At 29.8% G+C, this 21,245-nt stretch overlaps 1 protein-coding gene across 3 annotated transcripts; it reads right to left on the bottom strand.

Moving 5' to 3' along the window:
• Positions 1-130: 130 nt before the first annotated feature.
• LOC119685804 (zinc transporter foi) lies at positions 131-19,932 on the bottom strand. Of its 3 annotated transcripts, XM_038100223.1 has the most exons (9): positions 19,593-19,932; positions 19,309-19,493; positions 19,010-19,247; positions 3,175-3,839; positions 2,714-3,113; positions 2,472-2,641; positions 1,625-2,417; positions 1,217-1,485; positions 131-868 (listed from the first exon to the last, which is right to left on the bottom strand). In XM_038100223.1, the coding sequence occupies exons 4-9, from the start codon at positions 3,634-3,636 to the stop codon at positions 707-709; spliced, it is 2,256 nt and encodes a 751-aa protein (XP_037956151.1). In that variant the 5' UTR covers positions 3,637-3,839; positions 19,010-19,247; positions 19,309-19,493; positions 19,593-19,932; the 3' UTR covers positions 131-706. The 3 variants fall into 3 exon arrangements, with proteins under 3 accessions (XP_037956151.1, XP_037956292.1, XP_037956218.1); XM_038100364.1 differs by lacking the exons at positions 19,010-19,247; positions 19,309-19,493; positions 19,593-19,932 and adding an exon at positions 10,508-10,569; XM_038100290.1 differs by lacking the exons at positions 19,010-19,247; positions 19,309-19,493; positions 19,593-19,932 and adding an exon at positions 9,730-9,858.
• Positions 19,933-21,245: the final 1,313 nt, after the last annotated feature.

Consider the following 21,245-nt stretch of genomic DNA (forward strand, 5'->3'; position numbering starts at 1 on the left):
AGGTCTTAAGTACAATATTATATGATTTTATTTTTGTTTTTTTCTTTTTTGTTTTTGGTTAAATAAGCATGTAACAACTGCGTATTAAATAAAACAATTTACTACAGTAGTATGCAATTAATTAATATAATAGCTTATATATATTGTAAATTAAAAAAGGAGTGTATTTAAATTCTAGTATTCTTATAGTTTAGGAAAACTAATTTAAGAAAATCTATATGTTCAACAATTATAATTTTTTTTCTAGTTCTACTTTTGAAATAGTTTTAGTTTTGTGAGCCTTATTATTTTGTATATTGTAAAATATGCTACTATAATTATTACATAAAAAACAAATCCTGTTGCAAAGTGTACGTGTTGTGTTTAGTGTCAGACTCACAATTTTCAGTATTCAAGTACATTTACAGGACTATTTAACTACTCGATTATTTATTGCGTGCATATTAGGACTATTAAAAGTATATAAAATACAAAATACAATTGCTTAACTTTGCGATTAGATTATATGAGTGTTTTTTCAATGTTTATGTTTGTGTGTTTTAAATAATCAGTGAAGTGCGAATAATAACATTGTAATTTTTGTGGACTGCATACAATATATAAATATTTTAGATTGAAACTGTAATACCTATATGAAAAATACAATATATAATTTATTGAGGTTTATTATTATAGACTTATTTTTATACTAAAATTAGTGACCGAATCAGTGAACATCGTGGATCGCTGTAGTTGTTGCGGAAAATACATTCATTAAATCATCTTCGTAAATTGCAATGAATAACATTAATATAACTCCACTACTCATTCCAAGTATTTGTAGTACAAATTGCTCGATCGATTTGTGCGCTGCTGATAGTTCAGGCATCTAAAATTTAATTATGATTGTATTATAAAATGTTATATACAATAACTTATCTAGAAATATTTTCACTTTTGTAATTGTTAATTCATTATATTTTGTACTATGCTATATTAGTCTATTCTATTCAATTAAATTCTATTCTATTTTTTATTACTTTTTTAATTATACCTACTATTATAATTTCTATTATATGTTCTATCATATTTTCAAATCTATTTTCTCTTCTATTTTCTGTTTTATTTTGTATTCTATTTTCTATTTTAATCTATTGTAAATGATTGTTGTAAATAATGTATTTATTGTTATAAATATAAATGATTGACATATAAAAATATTTTATATATTATTTACCATATCAACTAAAGCTATATAAATAAAAAGACCAGCTGCTGCTGCAAACATCCATTGTGCCACTTCCGCAGATTGTCCAAACACGATACCGAATATCATCCCTATGAAGCTTAGTATACCGGTCATCAAATTATAGTACACCGCAGACTTAACGGACATACCAGCTTTTATTAATATCGCAAAGTCACCGAGTTCATGGGGCAGTTCATGACAAAAAACGGCCAATGATGTCGAAAATCCGCCAGCAATATTTTCTGCAAATGCTGCGCCTAAAATGTACATCAACATTAATAACTTCAACAAAAAAGTATATGTAAAAAAATTAAAGGTAAAAGAAGACTAAGTAAATGATAATCAATTTTACACTGTTACAATATATTTATTCCTTAGTTGTAAATCAGGAATTACCTATAGCCATGCCATCAGTAAAGTTATGCAGACCATCGCCCATAATTATCATCCACGCTACCGCGCTTAGTGACTCAGGTGGTGAGTGTACATGACCATGTTTATGACTATGTCCATGGTGAGAAGATTCGTGTTCACGTAATATAACAGTCACTGTGTCGTTACCGGTAGACTTTTCTTTTGCACAATTATTGCCATTGACAGTTCCTGTCCCAGTCCCAGTCCCAGTCCCAATTAAATCGCCAACAGAATTGCCATCCAAATCAGTGGAGATAGTATTACTATCAGGTAAATGATGCTGATGATCTTTATGATGATGTTGGTTATGGTTATGATGATGATTGTTCAGTTCTGTCATTGGTGCATAATTATTTTGTGAAGTTGACAACAAAGATTGTGCTGCCATTTCACAAACATCTGCTTCTGTTTTCGTGTTTCGTCTACGATCACTGATATTACCCACAATATCAAGAGTTTCACCAGCACTTGTATTATTAGGATAATGAAGCCATACATCATTTTTCGAATCCATTGCAATTTCGTCATAGCAATATGGATATGAACTATACTTGGATTTACACAATTTATCACCAGCTACAGAATTGTTAATTGAAGAATCTGGATCTCTTACTACTTTGGCCCTTGACGGTTGCTTGGTCTCCTTTTTTGCTATTTTTTTTCGCCATTCAGAAATCATTGTTAAACCGTGTTCAGTAATATAAAAAAAAATTATACCGCCCATGCATGCAAGACCCTTAAATACCATATTTTTCTCTGATTGACCTGCAATCGCCTATAAAAGAAAACTTTATGAAATGCGAAATTTTAATAAGGAAAAAAAACTTACATGTGGTAAAAGATGTAGCAACGCATCACCAGTCATCGTACCTACAGCTAATGATACCAGATACTGTATAATATGCTTATAATAACGCGAATCCATAAATGGAATTATAGCTACTCCCACTAAACCCAATATAGAGCAGGCGAACACTGATACAAACGCATAAACCCAAACTAAAATTCGAATAAAATATAATGTGAGTTACTCAGTTATCCAGTTACTCTTTTTTTACTCAGGTTATTTACCGTGAAAAATATCTTCTTTATTTTGGTCATAATCCGCAGCTTCATATTTATCAACATTGGATAAAACTGAACCTTTAATGCAACCAGTACGTTCATCAGTAGATGGCGAAGCCAACTGATAAAGTAAAACTGGACATATATTTATCACATCTTCAGCACTTAATGAATAATTCGAACTGCAAGCAATGTGTATTCCCTCTGTTTCATCTTCCGAATGTATATGGTTATGTTCATGCAATGAAACTGAAGTAGAACCATTTGAACGTAAAGTGCAATTGACTGCTTTCCGTGTCAGTTCATCATGCTGATGCGAGTGGTCTGGTATTTTGTTTTGATTATGATTTTTGTGACTTAGATCGTGCGACTGTATATGATGCATTAATTTCGAATCTGAAATGCACTATTAGAAGAAAAACACCAAAAATAATGAAATTGAACAAAATTTTAGGAAAGATACATACGGTTTCATTGTTCGCTTCTTTGATAAAATGCGTCTCCAGCAGTTGATGCAATCCCAATTGTTTCAACATGCGTTTAAATTCGCTAGCACTAATTCGTCCATCGCCTTGACCATACTCACTAAATATACGAACTAAAAATTCGTCAGTTATTTCGGGTCTAAGATTTCGAACTCTTTCGTCGCCATGCCCAACGTGTCGTTTACGTCTATGGTGGATATGGTTCTTTTGTTCTCTTACTTTATTACTCGCCTCAAAATTATTAGGAAAATGCTTATCGGTGGCTTGGATTTGAGGGGGATTTTTTACAAAATCAGCATGCTGGTAGACCTTAGCGTTCAAGTTAGGATGAGGGTTAGGTAGTTGTTGTGTTTCTGGGAAAATTCCTTCAATATGCTGTTGACACGGCAAGCGATCAGCACATAGGAGACAAACGACACATACGGCCATTATGTGCCGAGCCATTTTGATTTATGATTTTACGTTGATTTTCGGTACGTTTAATATGTTTAAAATAAATAAATTACTATAACTATAAATTTAGAATGAAAATGTTGAAAATAATCCAATAGAAGTTATTCATTCATCAACACAGCGCACGTCTAAAAAGTCCAATTTAGTTTAAATAATGCTGCATTATGTTAGTTAACATTTTCTATAACGAAAATCTGCAAATAAAAAATTTTATTATGAAAACTTGTTTGAAGTGTTTGAATTTCATCAATTATATATGTTAAACTTCGAAATTAAAATAACTTCGAAAAAGTATTCGTTTTCGAAAATATTTCACAGACAGATACTAGCAATATACAAACGAGTACACGTTCTATATTAATAAGTAAAGGCAATAGTTAGTTTAGTTTAATGCAAGAAATCCACTTGGGTTGAATGGGTTATTTTCATTAAGGAAATAAATAATTAGAAATAATGTTACGAGTATTAGTAGTAAAATATATTAATTCACTGAACATTTTTACAACGGACAGCTTTGTTGTGTGGATATCTCCCTTGGGCGTGCTATCAGGACAGTTCATTTGAAACTTCAAATGAAGTTTCTTTTCTTTTCAAAAAGAAAATATATATATATAGTTTTTTATGAAATATAATATTATATTTAGTTTTGAAGAAATGTAGTTTTACATATTTTTGATACAACTCTAGCATTAAAACTATCTGTTATAGTTCATTGTCTTATTGAACAATAGAAGCTTTTATGAGAAGTCATATTTAAATTATTCTTATAATGAATTATTATTAAATAAGCGACGATAAAAATATTTAAATAACTCAAATTTAGCATTTTGAGCTTGTTTCTCTAACTTGTTTGTTGCAATGCAAAACACAATTATTTAATTATTTAATTCTTGTATTCTATTCTATGTGAACCTGCTTGATTTAATCCCACACCCCATTAGCCCATCCACTATAAATGCAAATGTGGCGATGAAACTTACGAAGCACTGGATCAACTTGTGTAGCGAAAACAACTTCATTCGCCAATACAAGTTCAAGTTCAAATTGCGGATAAACTGTAGCTGAGATACTTGAAGGTGGAAATCTTTAATGAGCTTAACTGCTTAAAGCCCACTCGCGTTCAATAAGCCAAAAGTAGAAATTTATTGAAACTACAGCTGTCATTGTCAATGTTGCAACAGAATAGAAATCTAATTTTATACTAATTAACTATTCACTATTTACCTGCTCCACAATAGGTATGAACAAATAAATATTTAATTTGTTTTGTCATGGAAACAATTTCATCTCAATTATTTGAGATACAATTATAGAATTTAATTTGACATAAATAATTGAGCGCATTCAAAGGGTGCTCCTCGAATTAAATCGTTTTAGTAATTCAGAATAAATAACAATACTATAAACAATACTAGATTCGAATGGACGATACTCTTAAAAATGTGCTTATCACTTATATGAAGTGGTTCTTAATGTCTCTGTTATAATTAAAAGGAGAACCAACTCTTAATACTAAGATTATCATTCTCTTTAGATTTACATTTTTTACAAATAAAGCCTGTCTTATTAACATCTTAATATCCTTTAGAATTTCTTCTGGTAACATAAAGATACTATTACATAAGTCCTAACTGTAATTCGTCTCACCTGTAGCAAACTTAGTAGTTAACAAGCAGAAATATATATATTTAGCAAACTGAATAAGTGAGCTAAGTGACAATAAGACAGTACTATTTATGCAAGAAATTTGAAACATACATACTTGATTAGTACGTAGTCCATGCTACTGGCGTACACTTAATAGGAGTGGTGCACGGCACTTGGTTGTCAAATTCGACAAATAACAACAAAACGTACATCTGATCACTTCTATATACATAAGTTCAATTAAACTGTGTTTTCATGACTCTGAGGTTTAACAGATTTTAACACTTGGCAGTGGTTATTAATCTCTTTACCTGTTTTCCTTCCTCAACACTCTATGCATTTTTTTCTTTCAGATATTGCAAGAAGTTGCAATATGTTAATACTAACAAAGCAAATTACCCGTTCTGCTGCCACAACAGTTTCTGTAGATAGGATAAAGATACTTTCATCGTACTGTGCGTCTGGCTGAAATTTGCGACATCTTTGTAGAACTGACCTGTCCAATCTGCATATAATCAGACAGACTATTGCTTAGATATAAACAAACTATATTCACTAACTAGCGAATAACCATGACCGGGTCAAATGGAGGATATGTACAACTGCGATATGGGGTGAAAAGTGCCACTAAATTTTTATATTTAGGTATAAAAACCTTTTCAACTTAATTAATAATTAATAAAAAATTAAATTTAATCGTATCGCGACGCATATATCCAAGAATTGCGCGTATTCTGTAAACTGCAATTCATACAACTTGTGAATGAACTCTTAAATACGTGAATGAAATTCATTAAAGTTCTCTATATAGTATAAATTACAATTATTTAACTTTCATAAGTTTTAAAATTAACACTGAGGTAAACAAAAATAGTATAATTTTTTTTAAATGGCAATTTTCTTATTAACACAAGAAGCATTTAAGTTTTAATCAAGCATAAAAAATATTTTCATTACAACAATTACGTTTTCAAGACTTACATTCACTAAAACTATAAACGAACTTAATAAATTCATTTAAATTGACACACATCAAATAAGCTATATAATTTTCAAATACAAACAGTTTATATCACATTAGTATATAAATAGAAAAATGGTGTTATACGAGTATTTTGGTCTTATGTACTGAATTGCAATTCACAAATAGACCCACACACTGTCTTTACACAATCACAGTCGAGTGTTAAATGGTAAATGGTAAATGTTAAGTGTTAAGTGGCACATTGCTAATCTTACCAAAAACTAATTCCGGTACACCAATTTCGGTTTCGCTGATAACACAATGCCAATTACAAACAGCAACAACAGCCATCGAAGTAATACCCACGCAGTCAAAATTTTCTTGAGGCGGCAGCATAACAAGTCCAAATCAAAATAAACATTCCGAATATTGATAAAACTTTACGAACGTCTACATTAAGTAGTCGAAGTTTGTTCAAATTTGAAAGAATGAAGAGAATGGAGAGGAAGGGTGCTTGACCGTGTAGCGCACGAGACCAATTTTTATAAATGGCCTGGGTCTACATACATACCCACAAATTACCCACGATCTACTACAAGACAACCGTTGGAAGTACATTTATAATATTTATTATCAAGTGATCGACAAATGCAATCAAACAAAATCTAAGATCTTTTGTTATAAACAATACCTATGTTATAAAAAAAAAAAACAACAACAAAATAAAACAAATAAACATTTTCTAAGCAAAATAATTTAGTCGTAAATTTGGAATGTGTTATATCAAAGCCAAATCAAAATATCTAACAATGGTTACAAAAAAATACGTGTATCTCTATATGTATGTATATATCGCAGTTATATTCGCCCGGCAGCAAAAAAAAAAATAAATAGAAAATTTACTCTACTGACAGCAATTGCATGAACGAGTGGCGAGTGACGAGTAACGAACTCAGTAACGAATACGTAATCCACTGAACCGAGAACCGAGAACCAAGAATTTATCGACTTAATAAACTGTTTGGGAATTGCGTGCAATAGACGTCATAATATTTTTGATTAGCATAGCGGCGGCGGATTCGGTCGGAATGTAAATTTTTGCTAAAATTCTTTTTATATAATCGTTTACATTGTCAAGGACGATTCGACGATTATAGTCACGACAAGGAAGTTTCCGGTAGCACTGCGTTTGTATGAACTTAAATGAAAGATGAACTTTTGCTTCTGCCAAAAGTTTCTATCAGATCTCAGCGCAAACACCAAATCTAAATTTTTTGTTAATTTCATAAGAAAAAAAATATTATTTTATGAACTAAAATTGAAATGCTCACTACTCGTATATAGTTGTTAGAATTAAATATTAGGGCTAATTTCTTAATAGTACCAGGTGGACAAATAAATATTTATTGAAGGAAGTGAAGGCACTGTGATTTCTTCTGTAAATCACGTGTCTATTTGTATTATTTTTTAAAGAAATTATATAAGAAAAATATAAAAATATATTCGTAATTTTGAAACGACTTTGCATCAATAATTCGATAGATTGTCAAGGAACCGTTTCTTCCAGTACTCTTCAAGACTGGAAGAGTATTGTAAATAAGGACTAGACTATATGTATTTGAGCTGATGCGCTAATGAAGAAGATATTCTGTTAAGAAATCTAACGCAGTAACAAAGCAAAACAAATAAAACTTAATTTGAAATTATGCTTAAAATTATAAACTTTTGAAATTATCATAAAAGTATACTGTAAATACTCAAACGGTATTTCAGCACTAGCTCAAATAGAATAAAATATCAGATCTTTCTTTTTTTATAACATGATTCTATTATTATCTATATAAGTTCAGTATAACAAGTATTTTCCTTAATTCTATCCTGATAGAGCATAATACAGAGTTACAAAAAGTTATATTTACAGAGTTTATTGAGTTAAATACATTTTTTTAGTACTTTAACTCATAATACCAATTAATTAGGTTGTATATATCGTAAATTTGATTGAACTTCTGAGTACCACTGTTTTCGCTCTAAATTTTCGTCCCCATTAGGGGTCCTATCCATCCTTGCATAACTTCTCTGCTTTGGCGTAGATTATCATGAGGGCTTTTATAGTGACAACATTCTACAGATGTCGATAAGTTAGGTATAAGCCCACTTCGACAACCTCTGGTCAAAATTTTCCCCTAATCTTCTGCATTAGTAACAGTTTAAGCAGTTCAACTGACCGTGGTCTCTGCATAGAATATCAAATTCAAACTTTTCGGTACACACACCTACGTCAATGCCTCAAAAAGGGCGCACAGGTTAGTTCACCCCATTCTAACACACTAAACGCCCTACAACTAACGAAAAAGACAATGTATCGCTCATATGAGCTAGTAAGATTTAACCATTTGCTGTTTCATGAGAAGTTTCTTCCTGTCTTCAAAAACAACATAAGTTGATTGCGAAGATCATGCAATTTGTGCATCTTATCATAAAACATGCCGAATCTGACATGAGGAATTAATTGACACTAATAACAGTGATATAACCATCTTCCAATTAAATAAAAGGTGGTCTAACGGGCTAACCTTAAGAGTTATTTCTTTACACCCTGGTCCTGACTGATGCTGACTGGGTTCAAGGTCACATCAAGCTGATAATCTGCTCATATTAACGCTCTGCAGATCTTTATAAGAAGGTAAAGACGGGGCTGTGGTAGAATAAAAAAATTTCACAGCACTCTCACTGTTAAACCTGGCTATCTTTGGGGGTTTCGGCATCTATCGAAATTTTTGCCATAATCAATGAGTGCAATATTAATTTGTCAACTCCAAGCTGTTTAAATGAAATATCTGACAAAAATTAAAGAATCTAAGGTATTACATATGTAAGTGAAATTCCAAAAACTATATCATCAGATAATTTACATACTTTTCCTTATATTCAGTGCCTAATGTAGAAATTCTGACGATAAAAGGAAGAAGAAATCACCAAGCATATTCTGCCTGTACAGCTTATAAAAAAAGAAATTATTGTATTATATTAATTTTACATGTAAGATACTTCAGATGTCAACGTGACTATAAACAAAGTTACCAAGTTTATAACATCAAAATTTAAAGGTCTTTGATTAGAGGTCGTACTGGGATCATTTGTAATAATACAGTAAAGTAACTGTACTTTTCTACCTAAAATTGTATTCAAATATGAGGAATCAAAAATCTCGTCAATAAAAAAGTTTAAACCTCGATTGAGTTACGATAAGAATAATAAAATTTTATTAAAAATACAGTTTTTATTTTTTAATTTTAGCTTTGCGGAAAAAACCGAAATTGTTTTGTGTTCGACATGCAAAACACAATTGATTAATTTTAATTAAAATAAAATAAAGATCATTAGATTTTTAAATTTGTACAAATTGAACAAAATTTATATAAATTGATCCTCATCAAAATTCTATATTCATTTAATGTCATTTCTCTTACCAATTTAAAGGCAAAAATGTTTCATTTGTCAGTTATTCAATCAATCAATCCGCTGAAGCCATCAGTCGATCAATCGCATCCCTGCTTCTGCATCAGTGCCACAATTATTATTATTTTTCAATCAATTATACAAAATCTAAAATATTTTATTTAATATATATTGTATTTAAATCAGTTGGTCAAGTGCAAATGTCCGTCCTTAATAGTGTTTTTTTTTAAATAACTTTTTGGTTAATTAAAATTCCCAGCGCATTTTTAAATGAAACTCATTGACTCATACGTAGTAATAATAAATAAAAAAAACGTGATATATAAGAAATTAATACAAAAGTATTTAATTTATTTTTTTTTAAGTATAACGCAAAAATTGTTAATATTGTTACACAATATTACTTTGCATTTAATGCATAATTTATGTGAATACACAATCCCATTCCCGCAGAGGAAATAATTTTTTAAAATACCACAAAGTTTAATTACATTTTTAAATTTTATATTAATTGGATAATCTAATAAACAGTTTTTAACACCTTCAGCTATAAAAAGCTATAATTATTTTCTATTTTTGTTAGTTTTTTTATTTTATAAAAATATTGTTTATTTTATAATAAATTTTTTATGAATTGCTTGACGATCATTATTTGTTTTCAGCGCTCAGTTTTTTTTTGCTTTAATTAAATTATATCAAATATTAAACAAAATTAATTTAAAGCAATTGAATTTGAATACACATAAATTAAACAAAATTAATTAAGAAACACTGAGAATGAAACGTTACCGCATTTTTAGCAACATGCGTTGAACCGCTGTCTACTAAATCCGTTGCCTTGCGTTGCGTTGCGTTGCGCTTGGACTGAACTGAATTTTGCAACTAAAGAAAGCCCATAACTACGCTTCGAACTTTATAGATTTTGAGCGCTACGCTTGACGCTTGAAAAGTTGACTTCATTTCGTTTAAGTCAACGTTTTTCGTGTTGAGTTTCCTGTGCGATTTGCTCAGCTAATATCGTTCAGAGTGCACAGTTAACATTTGATTTAGTTTCATTCACTTTGGCTTAAATTCTCTGTCAATAAACTCCGTAGTGTAGAAATGAGATCATAGTTCAATTCCATAACCAATTGTCGGATAGTTAAATTGGTAGAGAGAGAAATCAACAGAACAGAAGAAAACTATGTCCAAGTTTTTCTATTCAAGAATAATGGAATATTTTTGAAAGTAAATGTGCATTCCAATTGAATTCCCATGTTTTGTATTAAATGGTATATGAAGGTATATGGCACAAAAAAATTAGGCCACCTATAGGTCCGTCCATTACGTTTTTCTAGAACATTAGAGCAATATAAACTGGAAGATCTAAAAATTTAGTATTCTACGTAGTGAAGTTACTCTTTGAACGTGCAATCATTTATTTTCTTTGTTAATTTTATGAGACTACCAATATCACTTCGTGATAGCTTTTAAGCGAGATCGAAAAAAGTAGTTCGAAAATCTATTTATTAAGTGTTAATAATCGATCAGTCTTATTTAATTTTGCTGCAAGTGATGTCATTCTGGTTTCATAGGTTTTTTTTTAGAAAACAGAATAGTAGCTTTGATTGACATATACTGATTGGTATATGAAATTAATTGATAAACATAATTCATAGCGCAAATTCATCTGCTATATAGTTGCCATGGAGGCAAATGTGTCCTGACATCTAAATGATGGATGTCAACTGATTTCTGAGTAACTAGCTTATAGTAATCGTATGTGTACACTGCAACACTAACACTCTGATAGTGGATTGGTGTTGCTTCAAAACCTGTGTTTCTCTATTTCATGACTTACAAAGGATTAGTACAATTTGTATTTCAAATGTTTAAACGTTCCAACTAATCTAATAGATCTAATAATTCTTCGGAGCATAATAATCACTGCGGTAAGGCTTTAATTGCCTTAAAGAATAACCATAGATTTAGAATTTGAATCATGATTTTAAAAATACAAAAAAAAATATAATACTTGAAAAACAGATAAAAAAAAATAAAAAGATATATTTAATGCAAGAATAAGTTATTTCAGTCACATATGTCAAACATGACTGCGGATAAAACTTTTGTTTGACATATGCAACACACATAATCACACATATAGTCTAACGTTTGCCAGTTTACAATAGGGATCGTTCAACAATCGCAGAACGCGTTTACATTGTGAAAACACTGCTAAAACTGTGAAGATCGAATTTTCATGTGTAGATAAACCAACAATTTTAACTGCCATAATCGAGTTAGATATCCATTATAGGTATACAAATATAAATAAAGATGGGAATATATAGATATATATTTAGATATCAATATAGACATAGATAATAAACATATAGATATGGATAAAGATATAGTTGTTAAAGATGTGTGCTAATTGCCGATGAACTTTTTCAGCAGGATCGTGTTTATGCGGACATTTCTCAAAATATCGACACTTTAAAACCAAATGTCAAATTATAACGCGCTATTGTCGCGACAGAAGATTAATTACTAGAGATCATTTCAATTATCTTATATTTCCCAATTAATGACAACATCCAAACTATACACAAAAATAAAAATGTGATCGAAATCTCATTCACAAGCAAGTATGTTATATTTACGTTTACTTTCAGAATAGACATATACATATATTCAATCAGTCAAGAAAATCTTTACAAAATCTCATAAACATACGTAATTGAGCTTTGCAGTCAAATTTAAAACAAATATTATATTTTATATAAAACCATATAAAATGAGTTGATGATAGTCATATTTAAATACAAATAATATATAATGAGTTCATATTTAAATAATTTTTACAAAATAAACAACGTACATACATTGTGACCGAAAAGCTTTCGGAAATTCTCATTTAAAATTCGCGCGCTGTATATTTTTCGATATTTTAAGTTTATGTAGTTTGGCAGCCCTGTCCTTAATTACTATGCCAAAAATGAGCGCGATCTGTCAGACAGTTCGTTTACGGCAGCTGTTGAAACCAGTTCACCTCAGTAGTGCGTTGCAAAAAAAACAATGGAAAAAAATATTGAACAAAGAGTTTGCATCAAATTTTGTTTTTCGAACGAAATTTCGTGTGCAGAATCGTTGCGAATGCTACAAAAGGCTTATGGGGAATCAGTTTTATCGAAAACTCAAGTTTATGAGTGGTACAAAGCCTTTCAGGACTGTCGTACGACCGTCGAAGACATGCCGCGTTCTGGACGACCTTCGACCTCTACCACCGACGAAAACATTGAAAAGGCAAAGGAAATCGTGTTCAAAAATCCTCATGTGAGTGTTAGAGAGATAGCACGAGAGCTAGGCATCGGTCGTGAGATGGCTCGTTTGATTTTGGTGGACAATTTGTGTATGCGACGTGTCAACGCCCGGCTTGTTCCGATTCACCTCAATTTGTTCAACATTATCAACGATTTTAAGGCCAAACATTCAATAAATACCATCGAACAGCCACCGTATTCACCTGATCTTGCACCGTGTGACTTTTTCCTGTTTCCCAACCTCAAATTACCACTCAGAGGAACGCGTTTTGAATCCATAGAAGACGTAAAACAGAATTCGCAGAGGGAACTCAAAGCCATACCGGAAAGCGCCTATAAAAAATGTTTTGATGATTGGAAGAAACGTTGGCATTTGTGTATCGCTTCTAATGGAGCATATTTTGAAGGAGATAAAATAAATATTGATGAAGATTAAGAATTTTGCGTTTTATTTAAAATTTTCCGGAAACTTTTCGGTCACAATGTATATTCGATTCAGGAGAATATCATATATTCTCTCATATTATATTGTAAGATTTTTGCTAATTTAATAGCAAAAAAATTATTTAATAAAGTAATTTAATAAAAAATATAAAACGTGAAAATATATTAGTTATACAAATATAATTAAAAATATTAAAATCTAAGAATAATTAAAATTTATATAATTGGATGCGTTACATAATAACAAAGCCACTTTATATCTAATTACCAGTTACCATGTCGAAGCAGATATCTCCGTCTGTTTATCGTAGAACACGTCAGTTCAACGTGATAACTGTAAGCTCTTACGAGTTATGATACACCATATGACTAAGCATGAACTCAATTTTTCAGTTTATAACTTTAAAGTGTGCAAATACTGTTTCGCAATGGAATTTGAAACAAAGATAATAAACAAGGCGACGTTTCTCACATAAGCACATTCTCCCATGTGAATATAATGCGCAAAAGGTTTCAAGGTAGCAGATAATTTGTTGATATATCATAAAAGGAAATATAAAACTTACATAAATAAAATTATTTTCAAGTTATTATGTTGAAATTCTACACATCAGCTTACAGGCTAACTTATCGTACGATTAATAATGATTCAGCAGTTTTGCCCTAAACAAATATGCGCAGTTAAAGGCAAACACTTTGCAGCACACACTCCCAAATTTTCAGTTCATAACTTCAAGTATGGCTCGAACATGAGAGGAAACAGCGGAAAAAATTCCAAGAACCAATTAATCTGAAGCTATAACACAACGCAAAAAAAACTGATAATAAACATTAAATTTCTTAGAAGTTTTTTTAAAAAAGAGATGTGATGCTGAAATTTTAGTTAAAAATAATGAAATGCTATGAATTTAAAATTTTTTAAAATTGCTTACTTGTGTGCTTATGTATTTAACATGTGCACACTTTGATATATATTATATTTAAGAAGACTAAAATTATGTTTAATTAAAAATGGATAGGAAAAAAAGTAACAAACCACTTCATGAAAAACGCATGGTTTACTAGGCTCTAAGAAATGGGTACATCGTAATACCACAGTTCAACAGGCAGATATTTTTTCCGAAAATGCGATTTTATTAAAACCTATTGTTATAATAATCATGGTTTAGAAAAATATAGAAATTAATAGTATACTAGTTTTCAACGAAATGATGTGCAATATCTACGTTAGATTCCTCCAAATGCAGGCCAAAATGTCATCCGTTGAGAATTTCTTAATATCTTTCGACCTAGTTTTTACTCATCCTGCCTCAGTCATATTATCTCTTCATAATAGCGGATAAAATGTTTCTAAGTGAGGCATGCCAATCATAAAAGGCGACTAAAATCTATTAAGCACCACCCTGTCGCACCACACAGTTTTTTCACTTGACATCCTGGTACCAGAGGTGCAATCTGGTGCGAACTTTGGTTGTCCTAAAGGTTTATGAGAGTTGTCAATACCTAAAGTTAAAGGACTTGTATTTTTTAAACCGTATGCTATAACATAAAGAACAGCATAGGTTTATATGGATCTCGATCCTCAACATGGAGAGAAAGTTATATTGAAATATATAACTTCAATTAGTACCGACAACAATGTGTTTATCAGCGCATTATCTTGTTACAAGTGTGTTGAGCTCCCATTACAGGTAACCAAATCCATGGGAAGCTAATAGAATAGTTAAGCTTAACAACCTAGAGTTTATTTGTTATAGACTTACACCATGTCAAAGCTTTTCAGTGAAGTGGAAGTTCAAAGAACACTTTTTAACAAGTTAAGGATTAATGATAAAACTTAAAAAAATTACTTTGGTCTTTTTAAAGGTTTAATACTTTATTATTTCTAAAATATTACTATACACTAACAGACACGATAGTTAATTTCGCTTTGACATGCTAATGTGGCCTACATATGATGTCTCCTTCTCTGCGTTATGAATATTGTATTTTCATATATTAAATACATAATGGCACAAATACTATTAAAAAATTTATATTTTAGTGACTAAATTATACGGCTTTGAACAAAATACTTAACATATTTATATTATACGATATATAAGTAACCAAAAATTTATAATTAATTATATTAATTATATTGTGAAATAAATTTTGTTTTGTTTTACTAATTCTCTCTATTCATTCTGTGATAGATTATAAATTGGAAAATGAATGGATGACACATAAAAACTGTTACAATTTCTATTGTTTCATCTGTATTGATCATGTAAGAATTGATTAAATAAAATAAGTTATATAAATACGTTTTTTAATTAACCGGTAAACTCCAAATTGCTTTTAATTTTATCTTTTAAAATAATATTGTAATATTTCAGTTTTAAGAAAATTTAACTCAATCAGAGGATTCATTTAGATAAATTTAATTATTTGTGAAAGCATTCACAAATTCTTAGTTGTGTAAACATAGTAATCGGAAACCGAATAACTTGCAAACAATTATTAAACAAATTAAATGAAATATCCAGTATTATATTAACTCGGTAATTAATTGATGGCTTGTGTCATATTATTGACGAGTATAAATTTTTCTGAATTAAAAGTAAACGAATGAATTTCGAATATAATGAATATTTGTAAGTGTTGGTGAGCGAGTAATAGTGATAAGTTAACTAACCAATAACCAAAAACGAAGGTTAGGATTCTAGAACATGGCCCCTATCTTACCGGGTAGGTAACTACGAAAAGAATGGATGCAATACTCTCACCAACAACAAACATATGAAAAAATATTTGCAAACTAGTCTTAAGGTCTTTATAGCAATTACCTCCAGTTAGAATACTGTTTGAAAAGAAAATTCTAACTAGGAAATAATGTGGGGTAAAAACATTTTTTAATAAAAGCGTCCTACACGCTAATTTATAATACATATGTGTTCGAGACTCTTCCTTTAAAAACGATCTTTTTTCTATATTTTAAAAATATATAGATTTAGGTGTAGTATCAAGAAGTACAACTTTTTTAGCGTACTTAATCACAATAATAAAATTCATACAATTAGTTTGATTGACAATTAATATATATCGAAGTCGTATTATTTAGAACATGTTCCTTAACCGTTGGCAAAAAATTATATATTTTTTTAGTGTATTTACAAAAAACGTAAAACAAAAATGACTGCGTTTTTATATATGTCATTTTATATATATTTTAATTTTTTATTGTAAAATTAACTAAATTATACAATATAATTAAATTGATTATACAATATTTACTTTTTCTTCCAACTCTGTTTTTTTTTTATTAAATTATTAATCAGCTACACGCATAGATACAGACTATTTAATACAACATCTAAATAATAGTTATAAAATAAAACATCATATAGATAAACATTATTTTGATATTAAATAGTATTAAATAAGTATCGCACAATACTCGTGTATGATCCTTTATAAAATATATTTATAGATATCATGGTATTGCAACCTTAATTACATTTCTATTACTTAAGTATAAGTATTATATTCTGTAAGACAGACTATGTGATACCTTGTAAATATTGTAGTTTCATGGTATGAATGCTTAACCTATTTAAATATCTTTAACGAGCCTGTTTATCTCTTCCAATGTATGGGATCTTAAAGTTGTTTGGATCGACAGATACTACAGATTACTACAGATAAACCGGAGAGCGTTTAAGAATTTTTTAAGAGCCTTTGATTATACGAGGGTCACTATTTATATTTTGAGCCTAATAATGAAAATCTCACATTATGTTGCTTGACGATTTTGCATTATCAGTTTTTACACGGTATCAATGTTTTCTGGCACAACAACTGATTTTGAATGACCTCTACGAATACCTAATTTCGTTAGTGAGCGAATTGCGGCCACGATTGAATTCATTGTACCAGCGTTTCACTGTGGTAAAGGATGGAGATTACAAGTCAAATGTGGAAGTAAGTTGATCGATGCACTCTTAAATATACCTTCAAATATATTATTCGCTTGTATTAAAAAATTAACTGATACCTAATATAAGATACGAGTATTATACGTAAAACAAAATTGATATATTTTTGAGGCAAGTTACAACCAATGCTAATAGAAATGATAATATCTGCAATATGTTAGTCGCAACTTATAAAAATATCATTGTTAACAACACAACGAACACAACATATTTATATTGCTACGTCACAATGAACGGCTTATTTGTTTTTGAATGATAACCGAAGGGGAATACAAACATATAGGTATAATAGATACTATGATAAAATGTATGTTCTAGTTGTTCAATTTATATAAGTTATCAAATTAGTATTCTGGTTATCATCAGGCATGTCTAAGCAAACATTGAAATGATTAGTAAAGTATTATTATTCTTATTAAATAAATTGTTTATGAAGTAAAACTATCGTATGTTCAATATAACCCATTGAAGAAAGTCTGTGGTATGATTTATATGCACTTTGATAGTAAATCGTTTTCCTTCCGTTTCCTTTCTAGCATTTATTCAGGCTTAGAAATAAGAAATAGATGCTATAGGTCTAAAAAAAGAGCCTTAGTATATTATACTTATAATTGAGTTATTTTATTGGAGTTTCTCATAATACTGCTTTGCAGATTGCGACCGGCTGTCATTACATATCACATGTTGACCATCTTTATGCAAAATCTAAAACGATTCTTGTAAAAGAGCATAATCAATTACATGCGAAAGTAACATTTTTTTGTGCACCACACAGGCGTATATCTCAATGGCATTATGTTCGATCTCTTCATATTATAGACATATCAACACTTATCGCAATAGACCTAAAATCATTGAGGTCGAATATAAACATGGACTTACAACTCTCGAGATCACGATTGCACTACAACAAAGTTCTCGATAGGTCCGTCTTACGTTTCCCAGAAAGACCGACAACTTCCCCGTGCAGCAAAAAATGTACTAGCTCAATTAAGATCAGTTTAGTTACTTGCTACGCATGAATTTGTAAACTCCCATTATAAGCCACAACTGCACTCGCCCATCAATTTTTGCTGTTACAGAGTACACATAAAACTGAGTCCAATCAATCTTTAAATCTACCTCAAAGAAATAACTCCTTCTTAATCCTGGTTGACTTAAATTCAAATTTCACCCATTTTCATTCCACAATTTACTCTTACTCCCAAATAATCTTCTCCCCTCTTACACAACCAAAACACCATCACATCCTAACCCATGTATTCCTATCATGTTATCTGTTTTACAGATCCTCGCGGTCTACAAAAACAACATTGGATTTTCTCCAAGTATACTACAAGAGATTTTCTTGGCCGCTATGTGCCATTGTACATTCTAACCATTTTAGTATAGTTTAACCAATATACATACATATATAACATATTATTAATATAAATTGTAATAAGAAACTAAATATAGTAATTAAAAAATATGTTGATATAAAAATTTATTATAAAAAAAAAAAACCGTGTGAAAATATGAATTTATTTTTTTTTTTTTTTGTTTTTGCAATAATCAAATTTTACCTTAGCGTCCTTCGGTTTCTCATTAGTTTATTTATAGTTGAACGCATTTTTAGTTAATATATTTATGAAACATATCTTAGAAACACACTCACACATGCATATACATATATATATGGAAAAATCAAAATTTTTGTTGCTAGAATAGCTGCACAATTTTTTTTTATAATTCGTAGGCGGCAAATAGTCGTAGAAATAGTTTAGGGATATTGAGTAAGTTCATTTCAGTAACATATATTGCCTATAGATTGATAACTGTACATATAAAAATAATAGCAATAATTTATTTATAATTTAATTACATGTTTCATTTTAAAATTAATTTAAATAATTTCGTTTTACTATTTGTTTACTCTTTTCGAACTTCGTCCCACTTTTGCTGCAATCTGTTCATTCTACATCAACAATTGTCAGAAGTGAAAGAGACACGCTTATTATGCAATCTATATGCGGAAATGAAGCACTAGAATGTGTTTTATTGTAGCCGCTAAAGGAAAAATTATTTATACACATGCTTTTATTTTTAATTTCCACAAATTTTATGCACTAATTATTGACAAATTAATGTAATTATAAATTTAATTACCTGAATTACAAAATTATTAATAAGATATTAAATTTGGCGTCGTTTAAATTTCGAAATCTTTTAAGTAAATATATTTTATATTCGTTTTAATCTTCTGTGATTAAAAACACATCTTATGCAAAAAAGGAAAAATAGCCGATTTTAAGAACTTCGAATTTTGTTGTACAAATCATTCATGGTTACCATTCTATCTTGCATAATTAGTATGTTTATTAATTTCAATTTCAAATAGGTAAAAATCGAATTATTTATTCACTTATAATTTCTCTGACCATATTTGCACACTTTTACGTTACTTGTTTTCACAGTGCACTTTGCACAACTGAACAAAAAAATCGTTCACCTCTGATATAAGACAGTGATAGGACTCGAATCACGTGGATATCTCTTTCTATTTGACAGCAATCAAAATACTAGTGTTATAAAACGATAATATTTTCTAATCGATAAGTTTTGAAGACAACCCTAAATTACGTGTGAATTAGCATATTTTCTGGCGTAAAGATTGAATTAGGAAACACGATAAAATGACAAAATTTTAAGTGTTTGTTTACTGAAATTACAAAATTACTGATTTACCGAACTACTAATTACTGAAGCATCAGGTCTAATTGTATTTTGGATATTTGGTGAAACATCAGCTGATTCTTGTTATTCTAAAATTCTGCACAGCATTTAAAATTAATTTAAAATTTAAAATATTTGAGGAAATAATAAAGAAATATTGATAGGATAAAAACATTAAATAAAATTAAAGTTTTATTTTAATTATGAACATTTTTTTCCACTCTTTCTTGCTATTTTCTTGACTTTATATACAATAAAACAAACAAAATCTAACTCAATGGTTTTGATAATACCAACTTCGGCTTTACCAAGAAATAATTAAAAAGGACATGCAGGGATTTGCCATTTTATCACTTCACCGAATACCGAGTAGCTGTTTGACGTATGTATACTCCTAGTATATTAATTTTACATGATTCATACCCATTGTTGAAAATCGTAATTTTATCAATATTTTATTACAAATATTATCAGATCTTAGATTGGGCAATTCAATTATTTAATATTTATTTATATTAACCTTCATGAAAAAAGTTTCACGTAGGAAAAAGGGTGCCACCAAAGTTCTGTTAAGTATTTAAAAACAATGCCGAGCAATACATTTTACTTTCCAAAGAAGCATCTTACTACATTTATAAAATGGACGTCATTATAAAACGGTTCCATGTTTCTCCGGATATTCAAAATTAAGAATCAGAGTGGATAGCTTAAATAAAATTAAAATAAATAAAATAATTATCACATAAATGTAATTACAAACTTTCTTAATATACTTATTATAAGTTATCGTAAAGTAATCTCATTACTTTCTACGATAAGAAAGATTTACTTTAATACAATATTTTTATTGTGTGCTGGTTTGGTGAATTATCGCCGGTTGAAATGACGTCGAACAGTCAATTGCTTGGAATATCATAGTCAGATTGAAGAACCCACCCAACTTCTATAGAATAGAAGAGCTACTATGCTGTTGTATGCATAAAACGCCTTAAATGGACAGATGAACTAGATAAGTTTTAAGAGCGGACAATTATGCGGCACATAGCAACTCATGAAGTTTGCGCATGTTTTACACAATTATATCTT

The sequence above is a fragment of the Teleopsis dalmanni genome, chromosome 1 (genome assembly GCF_002237135.1).
Source record: "Teleopsis dalmanni isolate 2A chromosome 1, ASM223713v2, whole genome shotgun sequence".
Taxonomy (NCBI): Eukaryota; Metazoa; Arthropoda; class Insecta; order Diptera; family Diopsidae; genus Teleopsis; species Teleopsis dalmanni.